The following is a 17,678-nucleotide window of genomic DNA, read 5'->3' as shown; positions in this document are numbered from 1 at the left end:
ATTATTATGGAGCCCACACTGCCACAAATACCTACAACCTATAGGCAAGAACTGTGATGCTACTACAACAAAGGGATTTAAATCCTTGTAAACAAATATGATAAGTGGTTAAATAAAGGAGGTGATTATGTGAAGAAATAATCAGAAGATACAGCGTGTCTAAAATAAAACAAAGAAAATGTTTTAATAATTGATTAATTGAAAACAGATGTTAATTTCCAGACAGCTCTCATATTTATTTAGCGTGGATATTATTTTACAATGCATGTTATGGACCTCCATGTCTTCTTGTTTCTTGTTGAGATGTACTACTGTACATGGGCTTCTTTAGATTAATGAGTGTAATTCAACAAATTAGCTGTTTGACACTATTACACCAGGTAAGTGTTGAAAACTAACCCCATCTCAGCTTGCTTACCATGTGTTGCAGTCATGGGCCAATGTTTCTCCAGGGTTATAAACATCCTCCCCGTGTAAACAAGGACACTCATTCAGAGCTACACAACTTCCATCGCTGCTTCTTAACAGGCTAGAGGGTAAGTAGAAGTCAGAAAACAGTTAGAATAAATAATATAGCCTTGCTAATTGTCACACCACATGCTTTACAAAGATGGAAAGCCTACCCCGGTTTGCAGACACATCCTGGTTCACAAGCAAAGGTGCAGGCTTGATCCAGTATTGCCAAAGTCTGACAAGATGGTTCACATGATTTTCCATGACCCACCAAACAGTCTGAATACATTTCATTGTCACCACATGTCGGCACAACTATCAACAGAACAAAGCTAGTCAGTTTTATGCAAATAAAAGGAACACTTAGTATCTTTCTGGTAGCATGTAAATTTAGCAACATTGATGTTAGGCAGTGCACTGAGCAGCCTTATCACGGGCTGTTAGCCTGACACCAGACAGAAGGTCAAAGAGACAAAGCCATTCTTATCCCAAAGAGGATGATTTCTCCATAGGAACAGTTTCAGAGTAGAGAATCAGGTTATTACTGTTTCCTGTTTACTCTTGCAAACATGGCTATATGGACATTCAGTGCTATATTATGTAGCTGATTCTAACAATCAAAATCTCAAAATCCGAGTATCTTACCAGGGGGCGTAGGGACTTCAGGTTCCTCACATTGTGACAATCTCTCACAGGGGCTAGAAGACAAACAAGTATGTCATGTGTTAAATATTATGTACCAGAGCATGACTTTTGCATAAGTGTAAATATATATTTCATACGTTTATACATTTATATTCTAACTATATTTTCACATACTTGTGTATTATTGTCCTTTAAATAAACAGTGACACTACAGGGGATGATTTATAAAAAAAGATTTATATAGCCACTAGCCAGGTAGTTTAGTTTTCTTCATAATACCAAAGCTGATAATAGCGGTTCATGTGCCAAATATCTTGCTTGTATGTTGTGCACCAGAGACTCCTCAGAAGCACATAAATGTATCGGAGGGCTGCTGCACATATTTAAAGTCTCATGGTGGTCTTGTGCCAGTGACGTCACTACGCGTTTCGGCTTGCCTGTGCCTTTGTCAGGTGAGTCATTGGTATGAGACCACCAGGGTGACAGCCTGCCTCCCTCATGCCAGCTGGGTCGATCAGCCTGCCTCCCTCATGCCAGCTGGCCATGGCGGTTGTGGCAGGAAACACCCTGCAGCATTTAGGGCACAAGCCCTTGAGATGCTTTTAATCTTACAGTTTCCAGTAAGTGTAATGGTTTATTGTGTTGCAAATACATTTTGACATATTTCATGATAAGAGCACTTCTCATTCTCCCTTTTTTTCCCAGATATCTACAAAGTCCCAACAAATTAATATCAGAAACTGTAGACAGAAGATTAAGGAAAAAAGTTTAACAAGTGAAACATTAAGAACAACTTACCAGCCCTTTCCATTTGGCAGAGTAATGCTCTCCCCAATCCGGTACACGCGATTTTGGCTGTAGCAAGGGCACGAATCTCTGAAAAACAACAAAAAACAGATTTGAATATATTGTACTAAATGTAAAACTATTTATGTAGCTAATATGTTCTAACTATGTACATACATGAAATATCAAGGTATACACAGCAATTTCAAGTAACACTATTAACCCTGCACAGCATAAGGAGATAAGGTTTGAAACTAGATGTAATGTGAGAATCAATAGGCAATGTTTAGGCTGGTAGTAAATGTCCTACTGGATAGCAGAAGATAAAATAATGGTAGATCAATAACTACATAGAATATTACAGGTCAGTTTATATGTTTAAAAAGAATATGGTGGCCATGGGGTTAAAAACCCAAATGTTTTTATGTCCTGCCCTCCGGGCCGGTTCTAGCTACAATTGGCCCCTAGGGAAAAAGTAACTTGGGGGGCCTCCTGATGCCCTCCGTCCAACTAAATCACCCCCAGGCTCCTGACCCGGCTGCCAGGACTAATCCAATCCCCCCCCACCCATTACACAATATTAGTTGTCCATCGTATGTCCTCTAAAAAGCATTTTTGGGGTTCCCAATATTCACCTCCTCCTTGTTCTATACAGAGTAAACACATAGCATTCCTGCTCTTATGGGTCACCATAGCTGGAGGGGAAGAAGGGCATCTTGGGGGGCTCATAGGCTCTGGGGCCCTGGGGCAATTTCCCCCTTTTCCTCTATGGAAGCACCGGTCCTGCCTGTCCTCCAGTATCTCAGAGGGCAATATCTTTAAAAAAGATTACATGTGGATCATCAAATCATTTTTATTCAAAGCAGCTATAAATTGCATAACAGTTGGTATGCTTTTTTGACCTTTTAGTCATATCATAGCTCTTTCCTTTAGCTCAGAACATTTTTAAAAAAAGGTGTTGGAGGGTTGACATTTCGTGAACACATTAACTTCCTTTATCAAGCTGCTCAGCCATATGAAGATCCTCAAACATCATAAACAAATCCATTCACTTTCACACAATCAAAATTTCCAATGTGGGGACAGCTCAATCACCTCCCTGCTTGCACAAATGCATGTGGAGGAATCAATGGAAAAGTATGAAATGTATGATAGTAGCCCACCTACATTGTACTTGATTATAAGGACTGCAACAAGGGTAGATAGCCTTAAAGTGATAATAACATGATGCTATTTTTTACATTTCTTTGAATAAAATATACTCTTTTATGGATGTTGCTGGTCCATGCTGTGATCTCTTAAAGTTAGATCACCTCACCTGAAGCAGTGAATGTTTAAGTTTCATTTGAAGATTTGAAGGTTTGGTGAGTGCGGGACAGATTGTAAGGGAAAGTAACAGAGGAGGGAAGAGAGGTTTATGAGAAGCCATGTACGCAGTAATGGAAAGAGGGAACTACAGAAAGTAGAGAAAAATGGCAAGCCTTTTTGCTGCTAAGACTAAACATGCATGATAAACCAACCCTGCTTACCCTTCAACACATCTATCCAAGGAGGCATCATAGTAGAGCTCTGGTGGGCAGATACAAGCCTCATTCAGAGGGACCGATGATGTGATCTTCTGGAGTGTAACAGAATATTCAGCACAGTCTTGTTGCGTGAACGTGTCCTCAGTAATTGGAATCATGTTGCCCTTGCACACCGGAGCTAAAATGGTAATAATATGAAGATAAGTTTAAGAATTAAAGTATGATATGCGCACAATGGAGCGGGTGGGGGGAGTGAAAATAACATTGCAATTGATCATGCTTGGGCATCGGGGAGTCTTAGGGATCCAACATGCTGAATCCTTGAGTGGCATTGGGTGTACGGTGTATACACACATCAGAATGATACTCGGTTGAAGCAGTGGTTACCGACCATTTTGGATGACTTCTATCTAATATGTTTACATATCTTAAGTTTTCCTCTCCTACAATGGAGCAGAATTTGCTGAATGCAAGGTGGATGGCTTGTTACCAGTTCCCATGATGTAGTTCACAAAGATGTGCTGAGAACCAGTAATGTGCAATGAGTGAAATACAGAGAGTATAAAAAGCGATAGAAATTGTGTGTATAGAATTACCAATTACAGCCTAATGCGTTCATTTTTCAATAGCCTTGCATCTAGCTATATGACTCTAGTACTCTTAGAACTGGGCTAATAATATCATTGTAAGGTTTATAAATAGAAGCAGTCTATTTAAATTATTTATTTATTCATTTGATAATGTATTTAGGTATTTATTTGTATTTGTTTGATTAAATACTTGTTAGTTTAAAGGGTCTGGCCAATATCCATATAAGCTATAACTCCTCCCTGTAAACATGCCATTAATCCTCCCTTCTAGTTGTTGCCGTGGAGGCTACCGCCTCCTTACTACGTTACGCATACCCTGCACTTCCTATAGCCGGAATGCAGACACCGCCCCATAGCCGTGTCACTGATTTTAGTTACCATGACAGCAGCCACTAAACATTTATAATCTACATGCCTGTTTCCCAGTATCATCTGAGGAGGGCGTGGAAACGCCGAAATGCGTAATGAGGCACGTCAGGAATAGGATTCGCCCACACTTGTGCAAGCTGAGAGTCCAGACCACTGGACATTGTGATGTTGGCCATGGCCAAGGAGAGGCTTCTGGGGCAGAAGGGAAAGGGGATCCAGTTCCTATATCTATGATATGCAACAGTGTTTTTTTAATCTTGTAAGTAGAAGATACGATTTAAGTGATTGACGATATTACACTATAAGGCACACTGATTTTATCTAGACATGTGCAACACACCTGGTTCTATAACAATAAAGGAAATTGTAATGCTCAGTCATTATAGCACCTTATAATCTCCTAAGGTGGTGAGTCACGTGACCTTTTTTTGCACTGGTATAACAGGACTACAAATTAGATTGCAAGGAACTTGTGGTTCTTGCACTCAACTAGCAATGTTGGTCAAGTTCTGAAAGTGTTCAGAACCCTGAAAAGTTTTATTTAATTGGCACAACTGTCTAATTGTTTTTAATTAAAAGTAATGAAATAATTATTGATGGCTAATTGCCAAATATTTTTGTTGGGGCAAAGTAAGGATACAAGATTACAATATCCAAGAAGATACAGTAAATAAAAGATAAGCAGTCAAACTACAGCTTGTTTAAAAAACATACCACAGTCGAATGTAGAAGTGACGGAAACAACAATTCCTGCACGGGAGCAGCGATAGGCATAGTCGGCCAAGGCATTGCAAAGTCCAAAGCTTTCACCATAGTAGTAGCTGTTAGAGCAAGAAAGCTTGAAGCTGTGGGTGTCGATCAGGCTGAGGCAGTCTTCGAAGATGGAGCTGTCCAAGGCACTGGAACACTGGAGATCAGCATGTACTTTCTTATCTGTGAATTCATGAGAATAGGAAAAGCTTAAGTTGGATTATATCACTTTACAAATCCGTAATATTGAGAATGTGTATGTAGAATATAAAGAGCAAATTATATTGCAAAAATCAGGTAAACATTTTCATAGCTTTTGATTTTGGATATTATGCTGTTGATTCACAAAGCTTACTTTCCACCTTAACTGTAAGAAAAGCTAATGCAAGAGATAAACAAATAAGGAGAGATAATTAATGAGAGAAATAGATAATGGGAGATAAAGCATGAGTTAAAGAGGAACTGTAGTGAAAATGACATAATGAATAAGTTTGCTTATTTTTTACAGTGTTCAATTATAGATTATTTAGTCAGTGTTTGCAAAATATTTTCTCTCCCTGTTTTTCATTCTGAAATGTAGCACTGTTGGTGACATCCTTTAGTTCTGAAAGGTGATCTGTACAGAATGTTCATTTACTGAGCGTTCTGTGCACAAAGGGAGATATGACTAACTTGGCAGTTGGAAAAAGCTGTTATTTTCCACAATGCAATGAGGTTCACAGACAACAAACTGTCAGAACCATGGTCATGACATCACATTGTTGGAGGGGTTTCACCACAACATCAGCCATACAGACCCCTTGATGATCTACTTGAGAAATTGTAAAGGGGGTATCAGCTACTGATTAGAATGGCATTCAATCCTGGATTATAGTTCCTCTTTAAGTCAAATAAGGAGAGATGCATTGGCCTCAATTCACTAAGCTTATCTCCTGTCTTTAATAATGTTTCTAGAGTTATCACCATGGTGATGAGTCGTATTCAGGAAACATTTTACCTCAGGCAAACCTAAAGTTAACTCTTCAATCCTTAAAATAACTCTAGAGTTAAAGACAGGCTGTTAATTAACTGCGTGTGAAAATAACTACAGAGGAGGTACATTTACTACAGAGGAGGTAACTTAACTACAGAGGAGGTAACTTAAGGAATGAAGAGATAAGATAACTCTCTCACTGTGTGGAGGTAAGTTTTCTCTTGCCTTATTATCTCCAGCATGATCTTAGTGAATTGAGGCCATTAGGAGTTAGGTCAGTTAAGGAGAGATAAATCATGAGTTACTGCAGTTGCCTAGTGTGCTTTGTCTTGAATGAGTTTGTATTTTCTTATGAAGAAATACAGCAAATGTACAGAAATATTATAGAACAGTAAAGACAGCTGAAGGCTTTGAGATTATTACCTCTGTCTTCTGGGGGTATTACATTTTCTGAGCACTGGAATTGTGTCTTCCAAGATTTGCTGAATAAACTGGAGACAGTGTCTGTCATATCAGAGGAGCTCCTGTAATTGATAAAAAAATAAATTGTTTAGCAGAGGCACCACTATAGATCCTGGGTCCCTATAGCAAACATTTCATGGGATTATACGCTTTAGGTGCATTTGAGCAATGATAATCTACTTCCTGCCTTCCCTATGGACATCAATAGATATCGTACTGTACAGTCACAACTCACCCCATAGTACACATGAACATTGACCACTGCAAGCTCTGTACCTGTGTGAATTGCCATATTCCGCAGTACTTATAAATGCAGATGCTGTGTTGAGCAGTATGTTTCCCAAATACATTTATCCTCTCCTGCACCTTCAAGAACTCCATCCTGTGGGACCAGTGTATTCAGGAGACACATTGTTGTAAGCACCACAGCTTCCTTGCAGACTCCAAATCACTGAATACATGCTATTTTGGCTGGATAGTGGAGTTCAAGGCAGGACTCCCAAACACAGCAGCGTGGCCTTTTGAGCTCACCCTTAATGGCTGCAGCTCTTGAGCGATTTGAGTCCAACAAGAGAAAGGCCCCGTTCACATCACAAACGCGAATGGCCACGCATGCGTAATGCAACGCATGCGAACGCACGCCATCCGCGTTTGTGTGCGTTGCGTGGCTGATCCCATCACTGAAAAGTGAATGGGACAGCCACGCGTTTTTACAAAAAATGCGTGCAGCATGCGTTCCCAGACCGCACAGGTCCGGAACGCATGCAGTGTGAACATCAGACATTGCACTCTATGTCGTGCGTGTCGGCCACCTGCACGCGTTTCCAAAACGTGGCTGGAAACGCGTGCAGTGTGAACGGGGCCAAAAGCGCTATACAATTGTTTTATTTGAGATTACTAATTTCTCCTGTGGTCATCCTGCACACATTAAACAACACCTACTCCATGAGTTTCTCCACTGTATATAGGTACAACTGTACCTGTTGAAGGAGGAGGATTTATAGATTGACTAAAATGCTTTCAGCTTAAATATTAGAGATGGTCTTTTATTAAATTTATTTATTCAATAATCATGACACAGATCCATTCCATAACCAACAAATCGTTTTGGGAATGGATTGGAAATAGATCTGTGTCATGATTATTGAATAAACAATCTTAGATTGTACGCGTTTGGCAAGGTCCTCCCTTCCCTAGTGTAGTCTACATGATCGTGTGCTCCTTTCCTATGACAGCCTGTACTCATATTACTCATATTACTGGGCCTACCTAACCAGCCCATAATCTTATCTTGTACCATTTGCCTTGTATAACTTTGTACTATGTTGTATAACCTTGTTACGTCTGTCATTTTTGTATCATTGCATACAATTATTGTCCAGCACTGCGTAATACGTTGGCGCTTTATAAATACAATAAATAGTAATAATAACAAGGATTTGGTTACAGTTGAGTGTGTGGGGACGTGCCGTATTCTTCTGATTGCCTTCTTGGTCCTGCACCTCAGGAGTGGTGTGTGATTCTTCTTCTGCCATTTTATTAAGCTTAGACTTCTCTAAAGAAAGAAGTAATTGGTTTTGTTGATGAGAAAAAAAGTTATTTTTTACCTGTAGTCATCATTACGGTTGTCGTTGTAGGTACCACACAAGCCACTGGTTGAATCTTTGTATCTGGCATCAAGGATCACATAGAAACGGTTGCCAACAAAGTCAAACTGCAAGGTAAACTCTTTACTGATCACATCCAGGAAGACAGAAGAGCTCCTTAGAACGGTGATGGTGTCTATGAGAAATTATAAATATATTAAAATGAAAAACAAAATCCCTTCACAATGCTCATATTCATAATGCTAAAGTGACATACTTTGTAAGTCACTGTTGTTGTGGTCTATTCTATAGTATGGCAGTTGTATAATCAGAAAGTTACAGGGAGTCCAATAGACTGAAATTTGTGAGTTATAGCTGTGCTCTAGGAAGTGACTGGTGATGAGAATTCTGACTAGGTGTTTTAAGGCCTTTTTTATATGGGCAGCTGAAGAAGGTCAATTCACTGCCTGTTAGCTGCTCCCGTTCACTGTCAGGGTGATAGCTAGCACTCAGCATGGGCAGTGGAATTGCATCTGAGCACATAGGTTGTTATCCTCAGATGCAACATGAATTTTTTATTTTACCGCCAGGTAACGCTATCACATGTCAAACATGGCACCTGCGGTGTTACCAATGTATACATGTAATTGCAGCCGAATGTCCCTTGTTGCCAGGAGGCTGAACTGCTTGACAAACGAGCAGTTCAGCTGCCCATGGAAAAGAAGCCTGAAGGTGATTTCTTCTATATCAGCTAGTCAAGGAGCTTATGAACACATAAAATAAACTTGCCTCTTGTCCGCTCTGGACTACAAAAACATTTGTGCCTGAAGTTTAGCTTTGCACTTTGTAAAATGTAACTATTTAATACCTAAGACTGAATAAGGAAGAGCTGACTTCTCTCCTGCCACAAGGATTGTTCCATCGGACTGCAGACGAATGCTGGCTTTTGATGGAATGTACAAATCTACATATTCAATGCAAACTGCATCAGGATCCTACAAAAAAAAGAACACACACATAAATCATTTATTTGTAAATTCATTTTAAAGGTCTTTGATAAGAAAAGATTGGGGTGGGGAAGGTGGAGGGGGTTGGAACGGGGGTGGGCCACCTACCGACACATCATTTTCAAGCTCAGAGCACAGTTTATTATTCAATGTGATAGTAAAGTCAGTGGTTTTAGCCAAAATGTAGCTGCAAGTGCCGGGAGATTCATACAGAGTGCCATCAAATGTGCGAATCATTTGGTAACCAGTTACGGAGCAGATGCCTGGTAAACAAAAAGTAGAGTAAGCTTAAAGTCACTACATGCAGTCTTTCACACTTAATTACATGCATTTGGCTAAGGCTCCATTCACAGCTGTGCAGTGTGGTGCGGCATAATGGCCGCATTGTAACGCGACTTGCCTTAAGGCTCATACACACGTCTACACTTGCAACAGGTTATACAATAATGTAATGTGCAATATTATGTCATAACAGTATTGTATTGTATATTTTGTACATGAAGCATTGTGACTGGAGTCATTTGTAAGTGAGGGACTGTCTGTACTACGCACACATTAATTTTAGTCCAACATCCAATGTAGGGTGTGTCCCAATATTACATTATGAAATAAGCTGGGTGAATCCCAGGACCACCAGACTTCATATGAAATATGTGGAGGCTCACAGAAGTTTTAGGTTCAGGAACTTTGGAAAAATCTCCCAAGTGGAGATAAACCAATAAAATAAGAAATTTTTCCCATGCTGTTTACAGCCATTTGCCCTTGGGATTAGAGTTCATGTATCATGGTCATTTTTCAAGAAGCTAAGTATAAATACATCACATTAAAAAATTACCTGGGCAGCTCAGATTTTTGACACAGGTCAGGGCTCCGTTATTGCATTCACTAAAACACAAAAGTTGTACCAGTCAATATTAAGAGTAAATTGTTATTTTTTTCAGTTATTGTTATTTTTTCAGTTTCCATCACATTTTTCTCTTCTATCATTCAATAAGTACAGGGATTTTGAGAGAGTATTTAGTTTGGTGATAAAGTTCTCATATGTTTAAAATCGGTACTATTAGCTTAGGCAATGGAAACTGGTACTATTAGGCACTGGAATGCAATTGTTGCTGCTTCTTAACACATCTTGGATCCAAAACTTTTAAATTTGCTTGTACACCTGGAGCGTAGAAATGGTCAATGAGATCATTCCAAGTTGATGCAGGATTATGCAAAATTTGAATGCAAATGTATGCAGCTTGAAAATAGAGCAATTGATACAGGCCAAAATGAAGTTCAATTGGTCCATTTTCAAGCTGCACTAATCTGAATACAAAATTTGCAAATGATGAAGGGAGAAATGCTTTAATTGCTGATGACAGCATCACAGAACCAAACAGCGCACAATTCTGAACCACAACGCTTAAATTCCATGTTTAAAGTGAGCCAGAGACGAAGCACCCTCATGTATTTCAGCATATATATATATATATATATATATATATATATATATATATATATATATATATATATATATATATATATATATATATATATATATATATATATATATCAGTGGGAAAATTAGAGAGAGCACCTACCCTGCTCTCACCCTTCACTGCTCAGTCTGCTTGTTATCAGCCCTGATAAAATCCCTGACTGAACATTCAGTCTGGCTTTGCTCAGGAATCATTATAGCTGAGTCTTTCTTCTCTGATGACTTTTAAAGCCCAAGCCTGCCCCCTTCTGGCTCTGCTTTCCTGTTCTGTAGTATACTTGCAGCATCACAGAGCGCTGTGATGAGATAGGAGGAGTTGCTAATGTAAGGGTATATTGAAAAACATTTTTTTAACTATATTTGTTAGTCATAAGAGGTTTTTAGAAATGGTGATTTCATTTTGCACACAGCCCACTAAATAATATGCTATTCTGATGAACTGTATTTTGCATGGAGTTTTAGTAAAAAAAAAACACACAAAAAAGCACACCAGAGCGGCAAAAATACCAGGTATAGTATTTATTTTGTAAAATCTATCGGGGGGGGGGGGATAAGTTTATTTTGTGTCAAAGCGTTCATCTATGGTTCACTTTAAGCATTGTGATGCAGAATTATGCGCTGTTTTGTTCTGTGATGTTGCTGTCATCAGCAATTGCAGCATTTCTCCTTCAATCATTTGCCTTTTAACTTTTGAGTACTCTACACAAAAAGTGATTAAAAAAAAACAGTTAAGCATTTGAAGTGGATCCTCAGGTTAATTGGCAGCCTATGAAGAATTTGACAAAGAGGAGAAGCAGAGGAGGAACGAGAAGGCAAGTTCAGTACAGACTGAAGGGCTGCCAGTCTGTTAGTTGAATAGATAACCAATGAAGATACTAAGTCTTACCATGTGACACAGTCAAGCTCCACAGACTCTCCATCAGCCACAACATTTTTGTTAAAAGTACAGGATTCTCCCTCTGGTGGATTTGGTTTTTCTGTGAAATGAAAAAAAAAACCACTGTAAATCTGTAGTGGCCTCCTTGCTAGACATTCAGGGCCACTATCTGCAGTCTCTGATGTTGTGACATAGGTCTGGTGAAGTCTACTGCAACCCCATAATCAATACCATTTGAGACATGGCCATGGCCTAGGGCACCAGGAAGCAAGGGGCAGGCAGTGAGCTGGTGCACTAAGGCAGTTAAACTGCCAATTATAGAAACGCTGGCAGTCACAAACCTAGTCAGTGGCTGTCCTGCTTCCACAGGGGCGAGCAATGGAGTACAAGATGAGAGCTCAGGATCAAGGAAACAAATGGGACAGGGACAGCACCCAGGATGGGTGGTGCACAGGATGGGTTGGGGGGGCGGGGTTGGTAACACTGGGCCTTGGGCAGTAAAATGTCCAAATCCAGCCCAAGCCATTTGCATTACAAACTGGCTTTAGACCCTCATACGGGACTATTCTGAATATACACAGATGCTTTGGTCATTACTAAAATGTCTACAGATAACTGCTGTCTAATCCATCCATTTTCAACTGGATCTGGCAAAACTCACATCTGTAGATAATACATAAATACTGGTAGCCGACTGTTAGAAAATGTTTTTTGATCCCTTTTTCTTTAAATATTTTTTTTTCTCATCCAAATAATAAAAACAATAATCAAGTGGCAAAATTATACATATCATCTAAGTCCTTGTCATATGCAATCACATGAATTATGTCCAGTAAAGATCTCAATATAATTGACATGTTTGTAGCGGAAGTAGTTGCGTGCTGGTATATTGATGGCTGTAAAGCCAATGTATTTGTGCAGCTTGGCCATGCTAGTTGTTTGATCATGGAATTTTGGAACCATTCATCTGTTATTAAATAGCTGAGCATATAGACTAGCGAAACACCAAATCTTACACTATACAATAGCCAAGCGCTGTCATACAAGTCAAAGAGATTACAAATAGGGATGCTCTTCTGATTTCGCGGAACTGAAATTTGAACTTGGAAATCAGAAAACGGAAATCGGATTTCCACTGAAATGATGCATTATCGCAACTTGGGAATTTTAGCCCAATCACAGAACTCAAAAGCATTGGACCAATCAGAGAAAGCAGAGTCAACTCAAAAGTATTTTGCCCATCAGAGAACGGAAACAATTACCCAAAAAAAGACTCCTTGGAAATCGGAAAACAGAAATCATAAATCCGCATGATTGGTAATCTGCATTGGTGGAAATCGGAATTGCCGCAAATTCAGAAATCGGCATTTCCAACCATCCTTATTGGAGATGAAAGTAGCTAGCTTAATATCAATTAGGGTTAGAGGTGAAGCTTATGCATTAGGAGGGTCAGTGTCAGGGTATAGAATAGGAGAAAGTTAGGTTAAACAATTTAATTTTTTTTAGTTCAGAGCTTAGGGCTCGACCTTAGGAGGTAGTTAAAGAACAGGCACCAGAATGGACTTAATAATGTCCTAGGATAGAGTTAGATTCCAGTATTGTTGAAGGAGCACCCAATCTGGCCCAAGACCCACACCCCGGCACCCAAGTCACAGTCCAATGCAATCCACAAAGGCCTGGCACCACATAAAGTATTAATAGCTCTTTAACTTTTATTGAGACATCACAGTGTACAAGGATAACATCAAAGTAGCGACAGACTGCTGTTTTGACCTATTGCTCTTTCTCAAACTGCTTACATCTGTGACTAGCTTGAAAGAGGCCAGTAGGTCGAATCAGCAGTCTGTCAATACTAGGATAGGGTTAGGCATTAGGAAGGATTTTACTTTGGGAGGTCTTCTGGCTCACTGGGTATTTAATGTTCTTTATTCTCCACAGACACCACTGGTTCTTCAAATGTAGAATTTCGTACAAACAAAACTTAAATGGAGTAGGGCAGGGTAATTTCAAAACATTTATGCCACATATCTGTATTTTCCTATTTTAAGAATGTTAGGACGGTTAGTGTGCTGGAAGTATTAAGATGTAAAGTCCATCTCCTCTTTACATGTGCAGATTAGAGATTAGCCACATTTTACCCAACAGTTATATACACCTACAAATATACATAGCTGCCACCATCTACAGGTTAAGGTTGCAGGACAATATTCCCAAACATTGCAAAGGTATGAAATGACCCAAGAGGTTACATAATGCTGTAGAAAAAGAAATGTGAAATTAAATTATTAGTTTATTAGAATAGTATTAAAAGACTATTGAAAATGTGTTTTTATTTTGTTTTATACATATTTAAAGCTCCACAGTATAGTGTTTCTTACCTCGCGAGGAAGTGGATTCTTCTGATTCTGATTTTGACTTAATATGTTCACTGGGTTTCTGAGGTTTCTCTGGCACAATGGGCTCCTCATGAGACTCAGAGGCCACAGGAACTTTTGGCTCTGTGGGATGTTTAGGTTCCTCTGGCTCAGTGGGCTCCTCATGAGACTCAGAAGTCACAGGAACTTTTGGCTCGGTGGGTTGTTTAGGTTCCTCTGGCACAATGGGCTCCTCATGAGACTCAGATGCCATGGGAACTTTTGGCTTTGTGGGTTGTTCAGGTTCCTCTGGCACAGTGGGCTCCTCATGAGACTCAGAAGCCACGGGAACTTTTGGCTCTGTGGGTTGTTTAGGTTCCTCTGGCTCAGTGGGCTCCTCATGAGACTCAGAAGCCACAGGAACTTTTGGCTCTGTGGGTTGTTTAGGTTCCTCTGGCACAGTGGGCTCCTCATGAGACTCAGAAGTCACAGGAACGTTTGGCTCTGTGGGTTGTTTAGGTTCCTCTGGCACAGTGGGCTCCTCATGAGACTCAGAAGCCACAGGAACTTTTGGCTCTGTGGGTTGTTTCGGTTCCTCTGGCACAGTGGGCTTCTCCTGAGACTCAGAAGCCACAGGAACTCTTGGCTCTGTGGGTTGTTTAGGTTCCTCTGGCTCAGTGGGCTCCTCATGAGACTCAGAAGCCACAGGAACTTTTGGCTCTGTGGGTTGTTTAGGTTCCTCTGGCACAGTGGGCTCCTCATGAGACTCAGAAGCCACAGGAACGTTTGGCTCTGTGGGTTGTTTAGGTTCCTCTGGCACAGTGGGCTCCTCATGAGACTCAGAAGCCACAGGAACTTTTTGCTCTGTGGGTTGTTTAGGTTCCTCTGGCACAGTGGGCTTCTCTTGAGACTCAGAAGCCACAGGAACTCTTGGCTCTGTGGGTTGTTTAGGTTCCTCTGGCACAGTGGGCTCCTCATGAGACTCAGAAGCCACAGGAACTTTTGGCACTGTGGGTTGTTTAGGTTCCTCTGGCACAATGGGCTCCTCAAGAGACTCAGAAGACACAGGAACTTTTGGCTTTGTGGGTTGTTCAGGTTCCTCTGGCACAGTGGGCTCCTCATGAGACTCAGAAGCCACGGGAACTTTTGGCTCTGTGGGTTGTTTAGGTTCCTCTGGTTCAGTGGGCTCCTCATGAGACTCAGAAGCCACAGGAACTTTTGGCTCTGTGGGTTGTTTAGGTTCCTCTGGCACAGTGGGCTCCTCATGAGACTCAGAAGCCACAGGAACTTTTGGCTGTGAGGGTTGTTTAGGTTCCTCTGGCACAGTGGGCTTCTCCTGAGACTCAGAAGCCACAGGAACTCTTGGCTCTGTGGGCTGTTTAGGTTCCTCTGGCACAGTGGGCTCTTCATGAGACTCAGAAGCCACAGGAACTTTTGGCTCTGTGGGTTGTTTAGGTTCCTCTGGCACAGTGGGCTCCTCATGAGACTCAGAAACCACAGGAACTTTTGGCTCTGTGGGTTGTTTAGGTTCCTCTGGCACAGTGGGCTTCTCCTGAGATTCAGAAGCCACAGGAACTTCTGGCTCTGTGGGTTGTCTAGGTTCCTCTGGCACAGTGGGCTTCTCCTGAGACTCAGAAGCCACAGGAACTTTTGGCTGTGTGGGTTGTTTAGGTTCCTCTGGCACAGTGGGCTCCTCATGAGACTCAGAAGCCACAGGAACTTCTGGCTGTTTGGGATGTTCAGGTTCCTCTGGCACAGTGGGCTCCTCGTGAGATTCAGAAGCCACAGGATCTTTTGGTTCTGTGGGTTGTTTAGGTTCCTCTGGCACAGTGGGCTCCTCATGAGACTCAGAAGCCACAGGAACTTTTGGCTCTGTGGGTTGTTTAGGTTCCTCTGGCACAGTAGGCTTCTCCTGAGACTCAGAAGCCACAGGAATTTCTGGCTGTTTGGGATGTTCAGGTTCCTCTGGCACAGTGGGCTCCTCATGAGACTCAGATGCCACAGGAACGTTTGGCTCTGTGGGTTGTTTAGGTTCCTCTGGCACAGTGGGCTTCTCATGAGATTCACTAATTACAGGAACTTCTGGCTCAGTGGGATATACAGTTTTCTCTGGTGCAGTGGCCACTTCAGGTAACTCAGGCACTGGTGGCTGAACAGGCTTTTCAGGCTCCTCTGGCACAATGGGCAGTTCAGGCAACTCAGGCTCCTCAGGCACAACTGGTTCACCGGGTTCTTCATTTGTATAATTCAACACAAACACAACTGATGTTAAATAGTGCACAGCAATGCCAAAGTTTGCATCTTACATATACAGGCTTCCTTAGTCCAAGTACACGAGAGGGGTTAGTCTGCTACAAGGTTTAATACTGTGCATATCATCAAATGCCTGCTTACCCATCTGCAGGTTAGAATTGAATGCAATCAATCCCAAATATCTTCAGAAGTAATAAAACCATTATTAGTTGCCACCATGTATATATTAGTATTGCAATAAACCACTCCCAGTCCCACCATTCCCATTCTAATAATCCTTCTTCTCATTAGCAAGGAAAAGGTTAATCATATCTACTGTTTGCTGGCAATAGTGAGTTTGGTTACAAAAGAAGGTTAGCAAACGGCTATTGATTATTGAAAAAGTTACTATATATCCAAACATCAATCACTCTCTTGTATTTAGATTTTAAAAGAACAGTGTAAATATGAAGTAAAAGTTAATGTTAGAAAAACAAAGCAACAAATGAATAAAAAAATCCAATAAGTGCATACAACATATAATCAGAAACAAGAACTATCATAGAAAACTATACATCACTATGCAATATTTTCTACCTCCAGAAGTGATAAAAGATAAGAGGAACAGTCTTCTGGATTTACAAGCAATTTAGCAAGTCAGAGTGAGGAAGGAAGGGAGAGGGGTGGGGGGGGGGGGGGGGTCGTGCTTGGTTAGCCTGACTGTTCTTCAAACAATCTTATTACCTTCAAGTGATAGATGTCAAAAGTGCTAATTCCAAGCCCTATAAGCACTTTGATTGTAGATTTTGGATCTAAAACAGCCTGCTTGTGGACACCGTACAGGGGCGTAACAATAGACCCTGCAAGGGATGCCTCCGCAGGGGGGCCCAGAAGCCACAGGGCGCCCCATGGGGGAAAAAGTTTGAGAGACTGACAACTAAGGGCATGGAGAGAAAATGTATTCTACTCTCGTACCATTGTCATGTTGACTGCATGTGTCTACCACACAGATAAGGAATCATACACACTTTGGAATGTGTACACTGTCCTTGCTCCTTAGGGTTCGTAAAAAACATCTGTCTCACACTGCAGGAGAGTTCTGATGACTTCATGTACAACTTTACAAACAAGGCAGTCACCGTTGAAAAAAAGTTGTAGACCTTCCCTCAGAAGAGATTCCTAGATTCTTATCACACACAGGCTAGTGATCTTATGGTGTCTAATTTCTGGACAAAGTGGAATGGGTAAGATTGATGTCTGACTGTCCCTGCCTCGTTAAGAGCTTTTGTCTCATACAGAGTCTAAGATCCTGTAATAACAGTATCAATCAGTGACATTTTTAATGTTTTGCCAAAGTTACAGTGAATACTATATCTTATGTTCAGCATGTCATTGTTGTTCCTCCATATAGCATGTGCTCTCATGTAGTAAAATAATACGGCTGTGTGTGTATGTATGTACTGGGAGCAGAGCTGCGACAAGGGACTTGTCAGCTGCAAGGGGCTGGAGGAAGCCCCGTGTAAGTAGATCTAGGGGTAGCATAGATTACCTGATGTTTCCTTTAAGTCTAAGTGTTTTATCTGCATGG

The 17,678-nt window shown here is 40.9% G+C and overlaps 1 protein-coding gene across 1 annotated transcript in view; it reads right to left on the bottom strand.

Annotated features, from left to right (window-relative positions):
• LOC137522175 (otogelin-like) overlaps window positions 1-17,678 on the bottom strand; it is a 245,595-nt gene that overhangs the window by 144,492 nt on the left and 83,425 nt on the right. The window contains exons 34-45 of the mRNA XM_068242207.1: window positions 11,514-11,604; window positions 9,983-10,032; window positions 9,256-9,410; window positions 9,009-9,135; window positions 8,162-8,336; window positions 6,516-6,616; window positions 5,084-5,302; window positions 3,414-3,588; window positions 1,897-1,974; window positions 1,099-1,151; window positions 624-768; window positions 419-529 (exon numbers count right to left, since the gene is read on the bottom strand). Of these exons, the coding sequence (XP_068098308.1) occupies window positions 419-529; window positions 624-768; window positions 1,099-1,151; window positions 1,897-1,974; window positions 3,414-3,588; window positions 5,084-5,302; window positions 6,516-6,616; window positions 8,162-8,336; window positions 9,009-9,135; window positions 9,256-9,410; window positions 9,983-10,032; window positions 11,514-11,604 (1,480 nt within the window). The remainder of the gene's footprint in view (window positions 1-418; window positions 530-623; window positions 769-1,098; window positions 1,152-1,896; window positions 1,975-3,413; window positions 3,589-5,083; window positions 5,303-6,515; window positions 6,617-8,161; window positions 8,337-9,008; window positions 9,136-9,255; window positions 9,411-9,982; window positions 10,033-11,513; window positions 11,605-17,678) is intronic.

The sequence above is a fragment of the Hyperolius riggenbachi genome, chromosome 6 (genome assembly GCF_040937935.1).
Source record: "Hyperolius riggenbachi isolate aHypRig1 chromosome 6, aHypRig1.pri, whole genome shotgun sequence".
Taxonomy (NCBI): Eukaryota; Metazoa; Chordata; class Amphibia; order Anura; family Hyperoliidae; genus Hyperolius; species Hyperolius riggenbachi.
This window is presented reverse-complemented; position numbering and strand designations above follow the sequence as displayed.